The sequence below is a fragment of the Tursiops truncatus genome, chromosome 19 (assembly GCF_011762595.2).
Source record: "Tursiops truncatus isolate mTurTru1 chromosome 19, mTurTru1.mat.Y, whole genome shotgun sequence".
NCBI classification, from domain to species: Eukaryota; Metazoa; Chordata; class Mammalia; order Artiodactyla; family Delphinidae; genus Tursiops; species Tursiops truncatus.
This window is the reverse complement of record NC_047052.1, coordinates 45,854,787-45,875,880: the sequence shown is the minus strand read 5'-3', so window position 1 is coordinate 45,875,880 and position 21,094 is coordinate 45,854,787. Positions and strand designations below refer to the sequence as shown.

General features: G+C 54.5%; 2 protein-coding genes across 3 annotated transcripts; both read right to left on the bottom strand.

Moving 5' to 3' along the window:
• Positions 1 to 720: 720 nt before the first annotated feature.
• DLL3 (delta like canonical Notch ligand 3) lies at positions 721 to 13,238 on the bottom strand. The gene is made up of 9 exons (XM_033845428.2): positions 8,422 to 13,238; positions 8,012 to 8,293; positions 7,112 to 7,169; positions 5,934 to 6,176; positions 4,782 to 4,999; positions 3,478 to 3,700; positions 1,591 to 2,170; positions 1,256 to 1,340; positions 721 to 925 (listed from the first exon to the last, which is right to left on the bottom strand). Exons 1-9 carry the CDS (start codon positions 8,488 to 8,490, stop codon positions 920 to 922), a joined length of 1,764 nt encoding a protein of 587 aa, XP_033701319.1. The 5' UTR covers positions 8,491 to 13,238; the 3' UTR covers positions 721 to 919.
• Positions 13,239 to 13,379: 141 nt separating this feature from the next.
• Positions 13,380 to 20,903, bottom strand: TIMM50 (translocase of inner mitochondrial membrane 50). Of its 2 annotated transcripts, XM_033845430.2 has the most exons (12): positions 20,310 to 20,903; positions 20,025 to 20,150; positions 19,211 to 19,373; positions 18,648 to 18,679; positions 18,412 to 18,433; positions 16,886 to 16,944; positions 16,674 to 16,793; positions 16,166 to 16,270; positions 15,958 to 16,056; positions 14,825 to 14,981; positions 14,378 to 14,484; positions 13,380 to 13,589 (listed from the first exon to the last, which is right to left on the bottom strand). In XM_033845430.2, exons 1-12 carry the CDS (start codon positions 20,415 to 20,417, stop codon positions 13,488 to 13,490), a joined length of 1,200 nt encoding a protein of 399 aa, XP_033701321.1. In that variant the 5' UTR covers positions 20,418 to 20,903; the 3' UTR covers positions 13,380 to 13,487. The 2 variants fall into 2 exon arrangements, with proteins under 2 accessions (XP_033701321.1, XP_033701322.1); XM_033845431.2 differs by lacking the exon at positions 20,025 to 20,150 and having other exon boundaries at positions 20,310 to 20,879.
• Between the last annotated feature and the right edge of the window lie 191 nt (positions 20,904 to 21,094).

Below are 21,094 nucleotides of genomic sequence, written 5' to 3'. Positions count from 1 at the left end.
TGGGGAAGGAGGATTGGCAGAAATTGGCTGATGCAGGCTTTTTATATTTTCAGTGGTAGAAGCAGTATTAGATGTGTGATGAACTGTCTTAGGATAGTCCCCAAATTTAGGAAGCTTACCCCTCTCTGCTAGATCTTACCTAGATTTGTTCCATCTCATCAGGAAGGAGCTGCAGCGGTTACTCCACTCTCTGAGCCTCCCATTCCCCTGTAAAATAGTTACTTTCTGCTCTCACTGACTGGTTCTGTCCGTTTGCCTGCCAGGTACAGTACTTATATCTAGTAACAAATGCTGATTTTTGATACAGAAAGGGACACTCCTTTGCCCACATATTCCATGTGGTTTGGACAGGCTGACCTTAATCCCTGCCACGCACTAGACAGACGGCCAAGCCTGGCCAATCAAAATAAGCCATACTGCCTGGCCCCTAGTTTGAGCAAGGCCATGTGACAAGCCAGGGCCAATGAAAGCCTGTCTACATATGAAGTCATCCTAGAGACAACTGGAGGAAAACACTGAGCCCCTGAATCCAGCCCTGCTAAAGCTACACCTGCCACAGGATTTTCACTTTTATAAACTAATAAATTCTCTTGTTTATTTAAACTACTTTGAGTTGTTTCTGACCCCTGCAGTAGAGTCCTATTATTCTTCTCAGGAGACAAAATCTCTCCCCTCAGCCCCAAAACCACATACAAAGCACACAACTTGATGAGTCAAAGCTGATCAAACTAAGAGCCTTTATAGATGTCTCTGGAGAGATGGGGAAAGAAAAAGATAGGATATAAATAACCATTATGTACAACGTCCAATGGTAAAACCCTCCCCTTCACCTCTTCCAGCTTGAACTCCAAAGTGTCTGAAGCAGAGAATACAAAAATATCCATGTTCTGTCCCCAGGTGCTGATGGAGAAGGGGCAGCTCAGGCCTAGAAACAAAGTAGGAAGCATTAGAAAGGTCTGCCCCTCCACCTCCCCTCCCTCTCCCCAGTGAGTGGAAATCAGTGGAGAAGCTCTGGCTGAGGCTCCCCACTGTGACCTCTTGAGGCCCAAAGGTCATCCAAAGAGAAGATGCCAAGTAGCTCAAAACGATAGCAAAAGGCATGCAAGATAGAACTAAATTAAGTCAAAACTGAAAAATGGGCAGAGGACCTTCCAGAGACACTACCCTCTTCATTTTACAGATAAAGGAGAGCTACAGGAAAAGCAGGAGCTGCCTCTGCCCAACATGCGCAGGGTGGGGAAAGGTGGGTAACTACCTCCCGAGCATAGATACAAGGAGCAGATATGACGTAAACCGAACGAGCGTCTCCATCTTCAGGGCGATTCCAATCTGAGGACGGGCTGCGGGAGGAAAAGAGTAAGACCCAGACACTTTAAATTCTCATATCTTGTTTTCCCACCCACCAAGGAAGGGAACCCAAAGCCAACCAGAGGAATTGTGAAACGACCCAACCAGAAAAAGGTTGGAGCTGGGATAAGAGAAAGGGACCAATCAAGGAAGGCCCATCAAGGAATCAGGCCAATTGCACTACGGAGATTGATGCAAGAAGCCGAGAGGGACAAGGCTTACGTCTGCGGCCAAGCCCCTCACCTCGGGCCATCCCCGGCACCTTCCCGCGTCCTCATGTTGTTGAGTGCATCAGGGAGCGCGTGGACCGATGGCTCCGGTGTCCCCGCCAGCAAGCGAGATCCAGTATCCCGGCCAGGGCCACGGCGTCGCACGTGGACCAGCAAGAGCGCAGAGCCGGCCAAGCCCGCGGCCACCAGCAGTCCCAAAGCCGGTGGCAAAAGGAAACGCTGCGGGTCCCCCGACCTCAGACCCGGCGGAGCCACGGGCAACGCGCCTGCGCCGTCGGGGTGAACCGGGAACTCGCACCGCGCGCCCATGTAGCCGGGCGCGCAGGCGCAGACGAGACCGGAGAAATGCGCGTAGCAGCGCCCGCCGTGGGCGCAGGGGCGCGCGGCGCATGGGTCGGCGCGCTCGCGGCAGTCGCGGCCACCGAAGCCCAGCGCGCAGGAGCAGCGGCGCGCGCCGCCGCCCTCCAGGCAGGTGCCGCCGTTGGCGCAGGCGCGGTTGGCGCAGTCATCCAGGTCGTGTTCGCAGCGTGGCCCCGCGAAGCCCGCGCGGCAGCGGCAGCGCAGGGCGTGGCCCAGATCCAGGCAGAGCCCGCCTGTGGGGAAGAGGGCGTCAGGGGCGCGGCTCGATTGAGGGGAGCCCCCCAGGCCCGCCGCTCGAAGCCTGCCCGCGATTTCTTCTCAGCTCGGTGATCCCCGCCCTCATTTTTTCTCTGGGCGCCCCTCTACCGTCTAACTCTAGGGCCAGCCTCTGGGAGTTTGCCTGTAAAACCGACCCGCCTCTTTTCCCCCGGTGAAGTCTTGGATTAACTCGGCCTCACACCTCTTTGATTCTCTGGGTCTCTTTCTCTTTTTCTCTCGGCTTTAACCGTACTGAAATAGTTTCAACAGTTCTGGAACGACGGGTTTGAACCACCTGGCCTTTGCCCGTGCCTTCTTCTCCCTTTTCCCTTCCTCCTTTTCTCTCATTCTTTTCACCTGTTCTCTTCTCGAGCTCATCCTCCAGGTCTGTGCTCAGGTGTCCCCTCCTCCAGAAAGCCATCCGATTCTTCCTCCATCCCAACCCTCCTCTGGCTCCATCTCAGGGTAACACCAGAATCCTCCCCATAACCCATGAAGCCCTACAGGATCTGTCCCAGTCACCTCCCTGACCTCATCTCTCACCAGCCTACCCTCACTCCCTCTGCTCCAACCACACTGGCTTCCCTGCGATGCTGAACACACCAGGCATATTCCTACCTCAGGGTCTTTGCACTTGTTCATCCCTCTGCCTGGAACATACTCTTCCCTCATATCCCCCCACGGCTGCCTCCCTACCTGCAGCATGGTCTTCCTTACCCACTCTAGCTAAAATGTCAACCTGCCACCCCATACACACTAGTTCTCATCCCCCTTCTGGCTTTTTTTTTTTTTCATTTTTTTTTGTTTGTTTGCTTTATTTTTGGCGGCACCTCACGGCTTTTGGGATCTTAGCTCCCCGACCAGGGATTGAACCCATGCCCCCTGCAGTGGAACCACAGAGTCCTAACCACCAGAGGATTCCCTATTCTTAGTTTTTATCACCACAAAACCTCCTATATTTACTCATTGATCTTCTTTATTGTCTTTCTGCTCCATCAGCTCTGTGAGGGTGGGGGTTTTCATCTCATTCCCTACTGTATCCCCGGAACAGGGCCTGGCACACAGTAGATGCTCAATAAATAGTTATGAGATAGGAATGTCACCTCGCCCATTTTACAGAAGAACAAACTGAGGCTGGGCAGAGGGGAGCCCAGCCGCAGACCGAGAGGAGGCAAAGTCAGGATCCCCACCCGGGACTGTGTGAACCAAGCCCTGCTCTTGCCCACTGACCATGCAGGGACCCCCACTCCCCACCCTCACCGCTCTGTGCTCCCCACCTCACCATTCCGGCATGGCTGCAGGCTGCACCGGTCTACCCTCTTCTCACAATTGGAGCCTTGGAAACCGGGCGGGCAACGGCAGATGTAGGCAGAGTCGGGGTCCGCACCTCCCACACACAAGCCGCCGTTGAAGCAAGGTCCATCCGCACATGTCACCCCGCTCACCTCACACCGCAACCCGTAGAACCCACGGGGACAGGTGCATTCGAAGGACCCCGGGGTCTCCTGAGCACAGGCAAGAGGACTTTGGATCAGCGTCTCCTTAGAAATCCCATCCCTGTCCTTAGTCTTTTTTCTTTTTTTTTTGGCCGCCCAGTGCGGCATGAGGGATCTTAGTTCCCTGACCAGAGATTGAACCCATGCCTCCTGCGGTGAAAGCATGGAGTCTTAACCACTGGACCGCCAGGGAAGTCCCCCCTTCCTCAGTCTTGACCACTGAGGGGCTGCTCCTGGTCTAGTCCCACCTCCTAGGGTGTAGGGGCCTCACCGAGGAAGTCCCTGAGGCCGAGACAAACTCTCTGTTCCACGTTTCTGGGTCTGCACATCCAACCCCACAGAGGGGAGGCTCTGGAGGCCCGGAGAGATCCCGTTCCCACCTCTACACCTTTGCTGCCAAATGCTGCCCGCCCTGTTTGCCCTCCCCGATGCTGTCCTCATGGCCCAGGCCTAATTCCAGGTCTCAGCTCTAAGCCCACCTCCTCCATGGAGCCTTCCCTGGATCTCCCCTTCTCAGGCCCTCCCCCTAACTTGAACGCTGAGTGTTTCTCACTGTCCCGTGGTGGCAGTGTCCAGGTGGCCCACACCAGGCTCTGCTTCATCCCAGGCTCACTCCCACCACCACACCTTCGCTTCCCCCAGGCCACTCGTCCGGTCTAGCTTCTCCAGTCGCCTCCTGTCTGCCAAATGGGGCTTACTTCAGAAGCCCCAGCCCGGGTCCATCTTCAGAAGCCTTCTCTGATGCCCGCCCTTCCCTAATCCTCAACCCACTCGGCCCCACCACCCCTACCTTGAGCTCTGACTTGTTCTCTACCCCATAGGCGGGGCAGTTTGCGGCCCGATAGGATCCCTCATCATTCCCACATCTACACCTTTAGGTGCCACCCACTGGGGCTGCTCTCCCCAACATGTCATCCTACTTCAAGGCCCCAGATGCAGGCTGGACACCTCCAGGAAGCCCTCCCTGATAGCTGTCCCAGCCGCCCCCGCCCCCCCCCGCAAGGCTGTTGTCTCATGGAGCCCCAGACAGGGGACTCCCTGGGAAAAGTATTACCCAGGATCGGGGGGTGGGGGTGTGTGTGATACTGACACTACAGCTGCCTCCGTTGGCACACGGATTCCCATCACAGGGCCCAGGCCCGGGTACGAGGCATCCAGTGGTAGCAGAGGATGGGCCCCTGGGGCTGAGGCAGCTGCTGGTGGAGACAGGGATTGTGCAGAGGGGCCCAGTCCAGCCCTCCAGGCATCGACATTCATCGGGCTGCTCACAGAAGCCGTGCTCTGGGCTGCAGCCTGCTCGACATGCCGCTATGGGGGAAGGAGAGGCAGAGGGAAGAGGAATATTGATGAAGGGAGGATAGGAAATCGGAGAAATTTCTGAGCACTTTCCGGGCATCACTTGTTTCATCTTTGTGACTGTCAACCCAATGGGCTAGATGGTATTGCGACTCCCAGTTTACAGACAGGGAAACTGAGGCCCTGAGAGGCAGGGTGATTTACCCAGCTAGGAAGTGGCACAGCTAGGATCTGAACCCAGACCAATGAGTTCCAGAGTCTGTGCTCTTGGAAGGAGAATGGAGTGGAGGTTCCCAGGTCTGAGCTTGGAGAGAGGAGAATGAAGGAAGAGGATTAAGGAGGGACCCTTGGCCTTTCAGGGGAAATGGGAGGGCCTTGGATTAGGGGAGGTCTGGGAGGATCTGGATAAGCCTGGGGGTCTTAGGGGCTTCAGTGGGGCTCAGACATTGGGATATCTAGGGTGGGTTGGGGGACCCCAAGCTTTAGAACGCAGTGGGGTCTAGAGTGTAATCACAGGGAGGGAGAATGGTGGAACCCCTGGGGGGGATGGGAGGAGCTTCCAAAGCTCCTGAGTGGGGATAGGCAGGGCCCCAGAATTAGAAGAGCTTTGGGGTCCGAGCATCTGGAAAGGGGTGTGGGTATGGATGAGGGGAGGAACTGGGGGTACAAGGGTGGGAAATGGGTGTGCGTTTCTTATTTGGGGAGACAAGTGTGCTGGGAAGAGGGAAGGGGGAAGGGGGCTGGAGTGCCCAGGCAGGGCTGGAGAGAAGTCTAGGGTCCGTAGCTTCCCAGAAAGTGGTAGCTGGATCATGGGAGCAGGCTGAAGACCATGAGTGAAGCTGGCGAGGGGTTCTCGGGTCCCCAGTTCCCTGAAGAGGGTAACTAGGTTGTGAAAGGAGCCAGAGGGGCCGTGACGGGATGGGGTGGGGTTGAACGCAGGACTCACGCGGTGCCTCGCATTTGTCCTCAATCTGCGGGCAGGGGCGCAGTTCCGGGCCACACCGCGAGGGGGCGCCGCGCGAGCGGCAGAGGCGCGCGCACGCGGCCCCAACGGCCGGCGGCTCGCAGCGCGCGCGGTAGGAGAAGCGCAGCTCCCAGGCGCCTGCGCGCTGCACGTCCCAGGCCCACGGGCTCCCGGCCGACAGGCGACGCCGGCCCGCCACGCGCGCCAGCAGGCTCCAAGCGGGCCCTGAGGTGAGAAGGGAGATGTGCTAGGCTGCGGCCCGCCGCGGTCTCGGGATGGAGACGGAGCGCGCAGGCTCGCACTCTCCCTTCCCATCTTAAGAAGCCAAAACACCCCTTTTGAGTCCTGAGAATGGCAGTTACTTAGCAAGGCTGCAAACTCCCCTAATGCGCCCTGGGATCTTCGATGACGCGAACCCTATGACCATCATGATGATAACAGTTCTCCCAGAGAAGCCGAAGTGCCCCTATATTTTGCCCCAGAATCTTTGTATATTAAAGTAGCTATGAGACCCCTAACACCCTGGGACATATGATATCCCTAATATGGCCAAAGGGCAATGACAGGTCTTTGAAGTGAGGTCAAAAACACCCCCAAATTGTGTCTCAGGATTTTCCTATATCAAAATGGTGACAGAACCCCCCCCCCCGCTCTGGGCCTTATATAGCATCAAAGTCCCCCTCGAATTAAGGTTAAGATCATCCCATATCCCTCCCCGAAACCTCTCTGGTGAAACTGCAACGTCCCAAAGGGGTCCTGAGGCCCTCTGTATGGACAAGGTGACAGAGCTTTGCCTACAAGAACCAGAAAGTAACTCATATTGTACCCTGGGTTCTCAAAATCAGATGGTGACAGAGCAGGACTGTGAAACGCTGCTGCTTCGACTCCAAGATAGTAAGAGAGCTTCTTCCCGCCTCTCCCTGCCCCCACCCCACTTTGCCTGGTATCAGGACATTTCTGTGTCGACATGCCAAGAGCCCTGGGGCTGTCAACACCCAGCACCACACTCCGGGAGCTGTGATGACATCATGGGTCCAGCAATCCCATGAATGCCCCACCCTACAGACAGCCCCATGTCACCCTCCTGGACCTCACATCGGGCCCCAACTCCCTGGCTCTCCCACACTCTACACTGAAATCCCAGAATTGAAGATACTCACCTCCAATCTGTTCTCCTAACTCCTCTCTCCAGGTTTCAATGACGAGAGAGAAGGTGCCCTGGTTGGGTGGAGGAAGGTGGAGAGGGAAGAATGAAGACAGTGGTCAGGGCAGGTAGGTACTCAATGAAGCCCAGATTTTAAGAGGTAAAGAGTGATGACCATTCCAGGGACCAGACAGGCAAGGGACAATTCCCAGAGGCTGGCCCAGGCAAGGAATGACTGTTTTGGCTTTCTTTATTGAGCACTTACTATGTGGTAAGCACTATACTCAAGATACCTGGTTGAATCTCTCAAAAGGGACCACTGTAATGTACCATGATGATCCCATTTTACAGATGAGGATACTGAGGCTGGAAAAGGGAAAGTCACTTGCCCAAAAGCATAAGCATCTAGAATTCAAAAACAATTCTGTTCACCTTTATGCTTTTGGGGTTGTGGGATGGGAAGTAGGATTTTGGAGGTGAAAAAGTCATGGATACAGGCCCCAACTGGAAGGTCTGAGAAGAGATAAGGTGAGAGGATATTGGGGGTCCCCAAGACAGAGTGTGAAAGTCTCCCTAGGTGCAAGGAAATTTGGGGACAAAGATGAGGATACCAGTGTTTAAGGATCCCCAAGGAACAGGGGTAGGGTCCTGTGAATTGAGGATTTCTAGAAGGTGAGTTTGGGGTTCTGGGAATTCAGGGTTCCAGGCATGCAAGGCTGTGATCTGGGATTCCCTAGAGGGAAATTCGGAATCAGAAAATTTGGGTTTATGGGTCTGAGAATGTGAGATTCCAGATGATGGAGTTACTGGGAATTTGGGGTCCCCAGGGGGCAGAGTCTTGGAAGTTGGAGGGCAGATGGCAGTCGAGGTTTGGGTAAGGCCCCCAGCACGAGCGTGCCCCGGGGCTGGGTCTCACCGGCCAGGCGTCCCGGAAGGGCACGCGCATGAGGCCGTCTGGCAGCGGCAAGTCAGGCGCTGGCGCTCCGGGCTGCGCAGTGTAGACCGGTCCGCGCGCACTCAGCGCCGCGCCCAGGGTGCACGGAGACTCGGCGGCCTCCTCGGAGATCCCTGGCTTCAGGCAAACCCTGAAGAAGAGGCGGCAGGTGTCCCCGGCCTTGCAGGGGGACCGCGGGGCGCCCGGGCCTGGTCCCGGCCCAAAAGAGTGGATCTGCAGCTCGAAGACGCCGGCCGGCCGTGTCTGGGGCGGAAAGGGGTACAGGGTGAGGGGACTACGGGGACCCAGACGTCTCATCCGCCCCGCGCCCCCCTCCCCAAGACCCCCGGGTCGCACACCCTCCCATCCACCCTTTCCACTCGGGCTCCGACCTGGGGAAGGAAAAAGAGCGCCAGGATCACCGTCGGGGAGAGGAGCTGGGGCATCTGCGGGGAGACCATGGCCTTCCGGAGGTCTTGGGAGCTGCAGCTGCTGGCTCCGGAGCCTTATATCTGAGAGGACAGCTCCGCCCCTTCGGGCAGCCGCCGGCTCCAGGGGACCCTAGGGGAGGAGGTCGCAGGGGAAGGAGAGCGTGCTGGAGCAGCCGTGAGACTGTGTCGTGGCCACAGGCAATGCAGTGAGTGTACATCTTATATGCGGTTGTGGGCATGATTTGTGTGGCTGAGGATAGGGTGGTGGGGGGGTTAAGCTTGTGTGTGAGGTTGGATATGATTTTAAAACTCTGTGTGTGGTGTGTGAGCCAGAGCTACTGGAAGGTGTACATGACTGTGATTGTGTGTCTAGGTCAGATTGTGTGGCTCCACGTGTGCTTGAAATTGTATATGGTTAAGCCTCTTTGTGAGGTTGTAAATAATTCTAAGATTCTGTGTGTGTGTGTGTGTGTGTGTGTGTGTGTGTGTATGTATACACGCACACACACACCTGCATGGGAGAATGGAGATGTACATGATTTCATGGTTGTGTGACTTTTGAGATTCTGTGGCTGTGTAGATGCTTCTCTGTTCAGGTGTACAAAAATGTGTTAGCTCCTGGGCCACTGTGTGTAGTCATAGGAACCTGTGACTTTGTGGTCTGTGCAGGTGCCTCTAGGTGGCTGTGTGTGTTTGTGTGTGTGGTAAGGTCTGTGCAAGGTTGTGAATGGCTGAGGGTTTGTGTGTGAAGGAGGCTGGGTGTGGGAGGTCCATGAGTGTAGCCCTGTGTGGATACGATGAAGATCCAGTGTTCTTTGTGGACGTGTGTGTGTGTGTGTGTGTGTGTGTGTGAGCACGCGCGCATGCTCGAGTGTGTTTCCCCTCCCCAAAACAAAGCCACCCTCCCCAAACCCGCATCACGGATGCACCAGACGCTAGGGCAAGCAGCCCCCGCCTCAGAGGGGGCTCCCAGCTGTATGTAAATGCTGCCATCTGCTGGGCGGCCGCGCCCCTCCCCCTTTGGGCCGCAGCTGGGCTGCCCGTTTGGCCTCCGGAAGGTGTGAGCAGCAAATGGGCAGGAAATTCGGTCCTCACAGATCAGGGGCCCGCTCCCTCACTCCAGGATGAATGGGGGGCGGGGGCACCCGGCGCCCTCCAGAAGCTCCTTAGTATTCCAGGACCACCGCAAGGAAAGCCAGTTAGAGCAGATGTTCCAGCCCTCCGGTCCCAATCATTTACTCTGCCAGGTGCTGAGCAAAGCCCTTTAGATGGAGTAAACTTTTTTCTTTCCAGAAGAAAAAAATTTAACACTTAGAAGCTAATAATTATAGGGGGAGATACAGGTTCAATTATATACGTACATATTTTTCTTTTGGAGAAGGTGCTCAATAAAGCACAGCCCAGTAGAGCCAGGCATACAGTAAGTGCTCAGTCATTTTTAATGAATGAAAGAACTCAATCTAAACAGTTTTGTCATAATCCTGAGGACGGGAGTCATGGAAGGGTTTTGAACAGGGGAGGGCCATGGTCAATTGTGCAGAACATCCCAGGTTCCTTTGCACAGGTTTTTCTTCTACTTGATACATTCTTTCCACTTCCTTCTTTTTAAATTGTTACCAGACTTCACCTCCTATAGGAGGCCTTCCCTAACACCCCCCAAGGGGGTCAGGCACCTCTTCTGAGTTCCCACAGCCCCTGGGGACTCCTCTATCCCAGCCCCAACCACTCTGGCCTATGAGGTCTTTCTAAGCACAAATCTGACCATGTCCCTCTCCTACATAGACTCTTCCATGGCTCCCCAGTGCCTCCCAGCTTCTGAAATTCTAAGGTTGACATTTAAGGCCCTCCCTCCACATCCCCCTACTCAAACAAGTTCTGTGGCCCCAAAGCACAGAGCCAGACCTTGTGGACCCCAGTTAATGGGAGGCAAATTAGGGCCTGTACTGGGGTAGGTAAAGGAGTGAGCCTCCCATTACAGGAACTATTCAAATGAGATCTGGACAGTTATTAGAAGCTGTGGGAGAAGGCAAATTCCTGCCGTGGATAATAACTGGGGAGGTAACAATTTCCACGTCTGAGATAGCTCAAAATTTTTGAAGATTGTAAAAATAGCCAGCCTTTATTGAGGGTTTCTGCCAGGCACGATAGTGTTTCATGTGAATTCTCTCAAGTCTGTACGTGTACTTTAAGGGATTTCCAAGCATCTTTTTGGCTATCTAGGACTTTTCCTTATGTGCCCACCTTAGAGCCCACAGAAGGCTATGCTGAGGTGACATCTGCAAAGACCTGAAGGAGGGGAGGGAGTGAGCTATATGGATCCTGGGGAAAAAACATTCCTGGCAGAGGGCATAGAAAGTGCAAAGGCCCTGGGGTGACCATGCCTGGCACACCCAGATATTCCCATGGTTTGTCTCATTTCATTCTGGTCTCTGCTCAAATACACCCTCCCAAGAGGCCTTCTCTGACTGTCCCATTCAATCTAAAACAGCACTCCTGTTCCCAAACCACTCTATCTCCTTACCATGCTTTCCTGTATGCATTTATTTTACCCCAAGAAATATCTGACCACTTTCTGTCTCCTCCATGAGAACATCAGCTCCTTTTTTTCTAGAGCTTTTCCTCTAGTTTGTTCACCAGTACACCCTTGTGCCTAAAATGAGGGCTGGCAGTCAGTACTTAGGATATATTTGTTGAGTAAGCAAATGAGAAGTACTATTATTAACCTCTTATGAATGAGTAAACTGAGATGCTTGAGACCTTGCCCAGGGTCACAGGGCTTGCAAGTGGCGTGCAACCTGGGAATTCAGCCCCTGCTGGGATATGCCTCAACACTGGCCCAATCCTGCCCACTGGATGACGCCCTAATGCAGCCCTAGCACCGAGCATTTGATATAAACATCCTACGCCATGTCACGTAAGCAGCGTCTCAGAGGCCACCTGGCACAAGTCAAACCTTCTCCTCCCATCCAGTTTTAAGTAGGTGTGACCTGACAGACAGCACCATCCCTGAACCAGCATCAATGTCGGGGAGAGGCCTTGGAGGAACCCACTGGACACTGAAGCATGTGCCACCCAGAGTGCTAACCTTAACCCCCAGGGCCACGGGCCAATGGACAAACGTACTTCCTCCTTTCATGCCCCGTGGATGGACAGATCTGAGTCACATTTCAAAAGCTTCTCAGAAGGTCCCATGGGTCACCCCCTGTGGTCGGCGAGCACTTACTTGCAGTGGCTCCCTCCGTCCACAAACCCTCTCCCCAGGATCATGTTCCCCAAATACCTTGCTTTCAGTTAGGAGTTTCCAACACTCAAAGCCACCTGCAAAGGAAACACGGGCCCTCCCTCAATCCTGCAGATGCTCTCAAGCTAGGGAATCCTGAGGATATCGAGGAAACTCTCTCCTGGATTACAAATGGTACACCTCAGGGTGGGGGTGGAGGGCTGCAAATGTTACTTATTTGTAGACATCTGTGAGCCTTGCTTAAAAATCTAGAGTTCAAGTTCAATCTGGCCCACACAGTTTCAAATACATTTTAATTCTTTTCACAAATACCAGGGAAGGGTTTTTAAAAGTATCTAACTGGTACAAGCACTAAATGCTGGCTAGAGCAGGAGAGGCTGAGACAGCCGGGGGGCAGGCAACTGCCAAAATAGTACAGGACATTTCAGTCTGGGAAGAACCAGCATGGCCTGGTAACAATAAGCCCCACTGAATATACATGCAGCCTGCGCATGAGCTGTCCCATTTACTCCTCGCAGCCACTCTATTACAATGGGTATTATCATCGCCCCCATTTTAGAGATGAGGCAAGGGAGGCAGAAAGGTGCTCCCAAGGTGCATACAGCTACCATCTGAGTGCCTACCTGGGGGACCTCACTGAGCCTTCAAGCCTAGCCTATGAGGTAGGGACTATTATTTCACAGACGTGGAAACTGAGGCACCGAGAGGGGAAGTAACTTGCTCATTTGCTTGTGATCACACAAGTCAGGACGTGGCATAGAGCTTGGATCCGAACTTGGATTTGGGTTTATAAAAGTCTGGAGGGACTTCTCTGGCGGTCTAGTGGTTAAGACTCCATGTTTCCACTGCAGCAGGCTTTGATCCCTGGTCAGGGAACTAAGATCCCATATGCTGCGCTGCTGCGCGGCCAATAACAACCAGTCTGGAACTCAACACTCCTAGATAATACCCAAATGTGCTGTCCATTGCAGGAGCCAGTAGTCACACGCGGCTATTTAATTAAAATGAAACAAAATTAAAAATCTCATCCCTCAGTTACCCTTGCCACATCTCAAGTACTCAATGGCCCCATGAGGCCACTGGCTGCTCTACCGGACAGTGGAGATACATGACACGGGGTACACATCGCGGAAAGCTCCACTGCAGAGTGCTGCTGCAGTCTGTTTTAGTTAGGAGCCAACATTTTTAAATTGGGAGATTTAATATAACAACCCCTTTCCTGGCTTCTACTGAAAAACCAGAAGATCAAGCAACTCTAGGCCCACCTTCCCACAGGGCCATGGTTGGCAGAGCTGAGCAGCAGCTGCCCTCGTGAGATGGGGCGGGGCAGCCTCTGGTCCACTGAAGCCCCATGCGCCCACACTTCACACATTTACACAGCAGCCTGGCGGCTACCTGTATTTCAACCCACAGTGCCGTCCTCTCTTCTCTTTTCCATAGGGAATCTGGGGCCAAAGAGGGAGATGCACTTTCACAGACCACGTGGCACATGGGAAGACACGGCTAGGGCAGGGCCCTACACAGGTTTTCGGATTCCCAGGCCAGAGTTAAAACCAACCATCACCCCCCAGAGCGCCCTTGCTGCTCAGCAGCCGATCAGCCGCTGTGGGACGACCCCCGAAGAGTCCCACACTGCACCCTGATGCCCCCATCTGGACACTCTCCGGACACAGCAGTGTGGCGTCTGGGATGAACTTTATTGGACATGTGGTTGGCCAAGCCGTGGTCTGGGAGCACTGGGCCTGGGGCCCAGAACCCAGGCACTGAGTTTGAGGAGGCCCAGAGGTCAGGGCTGTTTGGAGCGAGGCCACAAGCGGCTGGTAAGGGAGCCAAAGAAGAGGTTCTGCTTGCTGGATTTGGAGAGCTCAGCCAGGCGCTGCTGCTCCTCCTGGAGTTGGGGGCAGACAGAGTGGGAGAGTCAGCCCAGGGGCCACCTTCCTTAAACCTTTGCCCAGCCCAGACACAGGATGCACCCAGAACCTAAGGACCCAGTTCAGACACTGGCAAAAGCCAGCTTTGAGCCACAGAAGCCCAGACTCAAATCCCAGGGGGCCTGTCCCCTGAACCCTGGGAACCTAACCCAGGCCCTACACTGGACTACAACATGTTACTCCCTAAGCCCCCAGTGCCCAGTCTTGAGCCCTAAGACCCCTGTCTGGATGCTGAGGGACCCCAGGCCCAAATCTCCAGGGATTCCTCCTTTGGGTACTCAGGAGCTCTAGCCAGGAACACAACCCCAAACTCGATCAACCTCAGCCTAGACTCCTCGGAATCTCTTTCTCAGACTCAATTCATATTCTTATCCCCACTTAAAAATTAGAGGATCACAGGTCATCAGAACTCCTTGCCCAAACCCTTGGGCCAAGTGTCCAAGGATCCCTCTTCCCAGACCTGATCCAAACCCCCACCCCACAAAATACGAGGACCCCCAGACCATCAAGGCCTCTGGACCTATCTCAAATGCTTAGCGTTTCCTGCCTCCTGTGCTCAGCGCAGGCTGCAGAATCAATTCGCCCCTCATTAAAGGGCCCCCTGGGACGGGTGGTGTGAAAGAGAAGGCAGTTGCTCAAGGTCACACAGCCAGAGTGGAGACAAGCTGCTCCAGGGCTCCGCCTTCAAGAGCCTGGGGAACTGACGGTGACACCCCCCATCCACGCTGGGAAGCTGAGGACTCACCTGCTCCAGCCGGCTTTGCCGCTGCTTGAAAGCCTCCAGTGGGTCTTCCTCCAGGGCGTAGTGCTCCAGCACAGTTCGGACATCCTCCACACCATTCAGAGCAATGGCTGTGGGGATAGCAGGTGGGGGTCAGCCAGCTGACGGTCAGAGGGAGGCAGGGCCCGCAAGGGTAAAGGTCAGACCGGGGTGGGGTCAGAGCTACGTGGAACATTTCTCAGCATTCTAAAAGGGATTCCCCTGAATATTCCCAGGCATCCCCTAAACATTCCAGAGAAGCATCCCAAACATTCTAAGAAGCTTCTAAAGACTGCAAGATGCTCATGGATCTCCTGCATCGCAAGTCCCTGGTTTCATATAAAAAACAAGCCAGAATCAAGCATCTTATCATTCCTCTTGAATGTCAAAGGCTCCAGGGTCAGAGGCCAGGAGGTCAGGGGTCAGCCTCACTCTTCAGGAAGGCAGATAGGTCCAATAAGACCCGGTCATCGGAGTTGCCATTCCAGGGCCGCAGGGCGACACCGTTGTAGGGCTGTAGGCGGAAGGCTTCCTTCTTGCAGTCCACGACTACTACTCGGGCTGGGTCCCGATTCAGACACGAAATGTCCTGGAAGTGGATGACAGGTCAGGTCAAGGCCTGTGCTCCTTCCCTTCCCACCAGGAACCCCCAGAGGGAGAGAGAGGTGGACACACTACACATGCACTTGGTATCACACACTGGGATCATCACGACACGGCCTCCCGAAGACCAGGCTGGGATGAAGACATCAAACCTAGCAGGGAGCAGAGGAGCTAGTCACGCAGATTCCTAGACCCAGGGCCTGGTGCTCAGGCAGGCTGACTTGGAGGTTCCCTGGGGAGGGAGGTGGCACTTGTGTATTTAACCACCGCCCCAGGTGATTGTGACAAGCTGCACGTTTGTAAACTTCTCACAGATAGAGGTGCTGACTGATCCACAGCAACACACAGGCTGTCACACAAAGACAGGTACCCAGACAGACCCTTCAAGACCCTCAATCACAGCCCATGTCCTTCCGAACCCTGAAAAACTACACAGACCCCCAGACCCAAGACACAGTGAGAAACCCAACAGACACCAAGACCCATGGATACCTGGACAAAGACCCACAAAGAGGCCCATTCACAGCCCCACAGACTCCTGGACCCCTGGATAAATCATTGGTCACAGCAACAGACCCCAAGTCAAATTCCAACACAGTCTCATTTAAACTATTATAATTACATAGTCCCAGAGACACTCAGCTCCAGATACAGAGACAAAAATCCACTTCCAAATGTCATGTCCCTACCCCGTACTCCCAACTGTTTTCTTTGGAGAGACCCCATTTTCCCCTGCTCCCACTCCCAGATTCTGGGACAGAGAAAAGGGCGTAGAGGCCCAGCCCAGGCTGGCGTCAGGCTAGTGTCCTACCAGATTCAGACCTGGGGCAGAACCAGAAGCAGCCGGTTGCTTCTCAACCAGAAACAGGTTGAGGCTGGGGTCAGAGCTAGGTCCTCTTTCCTTTGGGAAGTGCCAGCCCTCCCCCAAATCCCAGAGCCCCACCATGGCCCCCACATGGCACCTTAACGTGGTGCCCATCCATGTATCTCGTGGCGTCCCGGAACAGGCGGTAGGAGATGAAGCCGTGGGGGTCCACGCTGTCGATGAGTGGAAAGGCAGTCTGGGGGGTGGGGTCGGGGGGAGAACAAGGTCAGGCTGAGCCTTGGCCCTGCAGCTCTCCCTCACCTCCTGCCACATCGACCATCCCGCCCCTGCCCCGGGGGCCTCACCATGCCAGTCTCTGATGTAAAGATGACGATTTCATACAAAGGGGCGAGCTGCTGGAATAAGGTCTCGATGCCTGGACGCTTCTTAAACCTCCAGCCAGTGGCCAGCTGGAAAGGCAGTGAGAACAGTGAAACACTGAGACCCAGAGGTCCCTGTAGCCCCAAGAGGACAAAGACCCAGTCTCGGGGGATTCCCGGAACCAGAATGCTCTCTCCATCTCTGTGGCTCTTGGAGGGGTGCAGGAGCACATGGCTGTGGCTGAGGGCCCAGGAGTATGGAGGACGTGACTCCCCTATGGCACTTACTGTGTGCCAAGGCACACTTACAACTACCTCCGGGCTGCGGAGTAGCACAGTTGAGGGAAGCAAGGCAATGAGGGGTGATACCTCTTCCCCTGGATCACAGAGTGGAACTGGGGCCTCCAGAGTCTATGCTCTTAACCACATCATCATAAGCCGGCCACCCAGCCCTATCTGGTGTCCCTAACCCGCTGCCTTCCCCAGGACACACCGACCACTCAGGGTGCAAGAGGACACCAGTGAGCTCCAAGACCAGTGTGTATGGTGGTTGGTAGTACGGCTCCCGCAGAGGGTCTGGGAGAAGGCAGGGGCTGGTGGGCTCGATGATCATCTGTGAAAGAGAGATGTAATGGGGGCACTCAGACAAGGAGGCAGGAGGCTGGGGGTGAAGGGATAGGGACTGGGCCCAGGGCTCCTGCTCACCTGTCTATAATCTTTGAAATATTTGTATGTCCGGCGCAACTGCTGTACCAGAATTGGATCTAGGAGAACACCAGGGCACAAAGGGATTCCAAGATAAGCCACTGCTCAACCTCCTGGACAAACCAGGGGTTTATTTATCTACCAGATACAAACAGGTCTACATACCCACCTGGTTTGAAACAGCTCATTTCCGAGTACAAAGATAAAAAGCAATGACATATCTAACTGCCAGGTATGAACAAATGTTTTTATTCACCTGTCAAGTTTTAATCTGAATACTTATATCCACACACCACCCCAGATATAAAACAGAATACTTATACATCTGCCCACTTAAATCCCACATACATATAAATAAATCTGCTGACATCATGCCAGTATATTTAGTCCATTTTGAACCTCTAGGTTTCTAGATGTGCCCACTTTAATCAAGTATGTGAAATCTAGTTAAGCCACGATAAACATACACACATCTATACACTTTAAACTAGTGGTTCTCAACTAGAAGCAGTTTTGTTCCTCGCTTCCCAGAAAATTCTGCGATGTCTGGAGACATTTTTGACCGTCACAATACTGGCATCTAGTGGATAGAGGCCCAGGATGCTGCTAAACATCCTACAGTGCATAGGACACTCCCCTACAACAAAGAATTACATGATCTATAGCATCAGAATGGCTGAGGCTGACAAATTTTGGATAAGTGAATACACCAAATCCAGTTTAAAACAGAAATCTTACATGACTACCTTCTTCAATACAATATTTTTAGTGCAGTTAAACTACTGTCTGTGGGCCTGCCTTTTTGAAACCAAAATATCGAAACACCACTTAAGCTAAAAAACACACACACTTTAAAACTACAAGTTTACCTGCCCAACTTAAATCAGTATACTGCCTTGTTTAAACCAGTATGATTCTACATCTGCCCAGTTAAACCAGCATACTTACCTACCTGCCTAGTTTAAAACAATCAATGTACTAACATGCCAGTTTGCAAACATCCCTACCACAAGTGGCTTTCTGGACCTACCAATTTTATATTTCTCTTGGGAGGGACCAGATGTGATAAAATTAACAACTACTCTCTACTATCCAACTTGTCAGAAGCTCCCTAAGAGCTGGTTAATCATAAGGGGGAGGAAGGAAGGAGGCATTGTTTCGGAAATGAGGAGTTGGATGGGGTAGGGACCTGGTGGGAAAAAAAGAAGCTGTCATAAAGAAGGGGGTGAGGGGCTGCAGATGCTCAGATCTAAGGCACAGGAAGTCATGTGTCTGGCGATAGAAAGCCCAGTTCTCCCCAAGCACTCCCACCCACCTAGGATTCCCCTCCCCCATCTACCTGTCCCTGACCATCTGCTCTTGGGCTGAGGGGCCAGGGAAGGGGGCTGGAGTTTTGTATGCCCCTCCCCCCAAGCCATCCAGCTGCTGACTCCCCTACCTCCCAATGGAGGGGTGGGGGAGCACCAAATGGGGAGGGCACAGTAGAGAGGGTCAGGGGACCCCAGAATCTGTGCTTGTTTACTCACCGTTGTCGAATTCATCGGGAATCTGGGAGGTAGAGAGAAAAATGGAGGGTTTGGGATGGCAGAGGCAGAACCCCATCACACCCAGAAAAGGAATCTCCAGGGCCCTGGGAAGAGTAGGCAAAGGTCCCTGGGAGGGAGAGGTTCACCCCAGACCAGAAAGAGCCTGAACAGGCCAAATGGGAGGAGACCCACAGGATGGGACCCCTGGTAAGGCTCTGGGTCTCTCTCCAGCTCACCTTGGCACCATTTTCATCCACAGAGTTGTTTCCTGTAAGGCAGATAGTGATGAATGAGAGGACTGAGGATCCAGTCTCCTGGGTTTTACAGAAGGAAAAGGGCAGGGGGCCTAGCCTCCTGGGTCTGAGGGAAGCGGGCTAGAACATCATGGCCTCCTGAGAGAGAGGAAGGGGCTGGTAGCCAGGATACCTGGGCCTCTGTGACAAGAAGGGCTGGGGCAGAGTCTCCTGGGTCTCTGAGGAATGAAGGGACTAGGGGGACGGTTGGAGTTTTGGGTGCTGAGGGAAGAGGTAGCTTAGAGGGGTGGGCCCAGCCTATCCTTCCTTCTCTTCCAATTGACTCCCCCCATAGCTTAGTGCAGGAACCAACTAGAAAGAGTAGAACGTTGAGTAGAGAGGCAGTAGGGAGACTTCTCTCATTTCCAAATTCTAGTTGGCTGCCCTATTGAGGGAGGAGCCAGGGAATGAAGACGGGTGAAGCCCTTAGGGGAAAGAGGGGGAAGTTCCCAAGCAGAATAGCGGGCCAACAGAACAAAACTGGTGGGCAAGGGTACGTTCCTCACCAAAAATATAGATGACGCTCACGGTCCCACCAGCCCCGAGCAGCCCAGCAAGCCAGAGTGCAACTTTTTTGGCATAGCTGGGACCTTCCGAGTTCCTCTGCTGCTGTGGCCCCTGGGTCTGGGCCTTAGCGCCTGCTCGGCTCCCAATCTCTGTAGCCTGCAACTGAAAGGGGGTAGGTTGGCCAAGAGAGGAGAGAAAGAAGGTCAGGGTGATTTGGGCACCCTGGTCTGAGAAGAATCGAGGTTGGGAGCCAGGAAGCAACCACCCACATGGCCTCCAGGTGTTGTGTGCCTGGAGGGGCAGGCAGGAGACTGGGTCTCCCAGAAGGGTCAAGAACTAAACTGTCTGGCGCCAGGATCCCAGGGGTTCAAGAGTTGACAAGCTCTGGTGCCCGGGATCCCAAAAGCAAAAGATTGGAGGGCCTGGAGCCGGAAAAAGCTGGGCAGGGAGATAAGATGAGGGAGCCTAGCTGAACACTGGGATTCCTGGAGCAAGACAATGAAGGACACTCAAGGGGATAGGACGGAGAGTTAAGTCCTCCGGACGCCTGGGGCTCACAGTAGCGGGGTATGGAGAGGGAGAGAATGGGAGCGGGGCCGGAGGGGCAATCGCTTGCTGCGGCTTAGGGCACGGAAGTAATGGACCCGGAGGTCAGAATGACTGGGTCTCTGTCAAGATGGAGGCAGGTCAAATCAGAAGCCCGAACATCTACCTCACCACCACCACCACCACCACCACCACCACCGCGGGGGAAATACCCGCAAGGCCAGGCTGGGACTCCAGCGTCCCCGGATCCTCCCCTTCAAGTATTACCTGAACAGTCACTGAGATGGGGGAACAGATGACTCCCCTCCCCCGGCGCCCACGTGCGGTCGAGGAGGTGGGGTCCAGAGGACGCACTTGAGCCCCCAAGCATCTAGCCCGGGACGCAAGCGCTGCCTACCCCGGGAAGCGGGGAAGAGACCCAAAATGCTGGCGGTGTTCCATTCAGCACCCTGAGGTGCTGCGTCCCAGAACCTCCGGGCGGCGGCGGTCCGCCTGGAACTCCAGGAAGGAGCCCCAGCACCCGGAGGCCACCCCCACCCCCACCCCGCTCACCTGGTCCGGGGCCCGAGGGGGCGGCGTCGCGAGCCTCGCGCACAGCCCCCGCGCGCCTTGCCGGAGCCCGCTCCGCAATCGCAGGAACGGCGCCGCTGAGGCCGCCATCTTGCGCTGACGCCACGCTACCCCGCCCCCTCACTCTCTCCCCGCCCCGGGCCGGGGCCGCGGCCAATGGGAGGTGCAGGAGAGGGGCGGGTGGACGGGAGCCCGAGAGAGACAAAGGGCTGCGGGCGCACTGCCGCGGGCACTCCAACTAGGACTGGGAGACAGACGGCACCACGCCCCCCTCGCGCCGGACGGCGTTCCACCGCCCACGCCCCAGGTCGGCGCCGGACACCCACTGCTCCGAGGTGAAGCGGAAGCCCTAACGGAGGGAACCTGTGGCTGCGTGATTTGTCCTAAAACCTGAAAGCCACCTTCACACACCTTCTTACTCACGTGCGGCCCAGAGGCCTCATCCGTCTTCCTTCCCATTCTCCGAACCCTTTCTTGCCCCTCCTCCCGTGAGCTTCTTAAAATGGGTCTGGAAAACCAGCCAGTTTCATGGAGGTTCAGCCAAAAGAACAGCTGCCCGTATCTGGCGGACTCGGGGTATTAAGAGGAAGTCCATGAATTAGAGGCTACAGGAACCACGATGAATCTTCCTCAAATTATTTTGAGAGGAAAACAAGTCATACTGTTTATGTAAACTTTAAAAACATGTAAATCACCACACAACATTTAGGGACATTTACTAAGGTAGTAAATGTACAAAGTCAGGAAAAGACAGGATTCAGGGTGCG

Excerpts from the sequence above, each read along its gene's own strand:
- DLL3 (XM_033845428.2), bottom strand. The coding sequence starts at position 8,490 with ATGGTCTCCCCGCAGATGCCCCAGCTCCTCTCCCCGACGGTGATCCTG. Across the intron at positions 7,170-8,011 it reads CCTTCCGGGACGCCTGGCCG|GGCACCTTCTCTCTCGTCAT; the intron begins GTGAGACCCAGC and ends CCACCCAACCAG. Across the intron at positions 3,701-4,781 it reads CCAACGGAGGCAGCTGTAGT|GAGACCCCGGGGTCCTTCGA; the intron begins GTCAGTATCACA and ends GCCTGTGCTCAG.
- TIMM50 (XM_033845430.2), bottom strand. The coding sequence starts at position 20,417 with ATGGCGGCCTCAGCGGCGCCGTTCCTGCGATTGCGGAGCGGGCTCCGG. Across the intron at positions 16,794-16,885 it reads ATTTCAAAGATTATAGACAG|ATGATCATCGAGCCCACCAG; the intron begins GTGAGCAGGAGC and ends TCTCTTTCACAG. Across the intron at positions 16,271-16,673 it reads TCTTGCACCCTGAGTGGTCG|CTGGCCACTGGCTGGAGGTT; the intron begins GTGTGTCCTGGG and ends CTGCCTTTCCAG.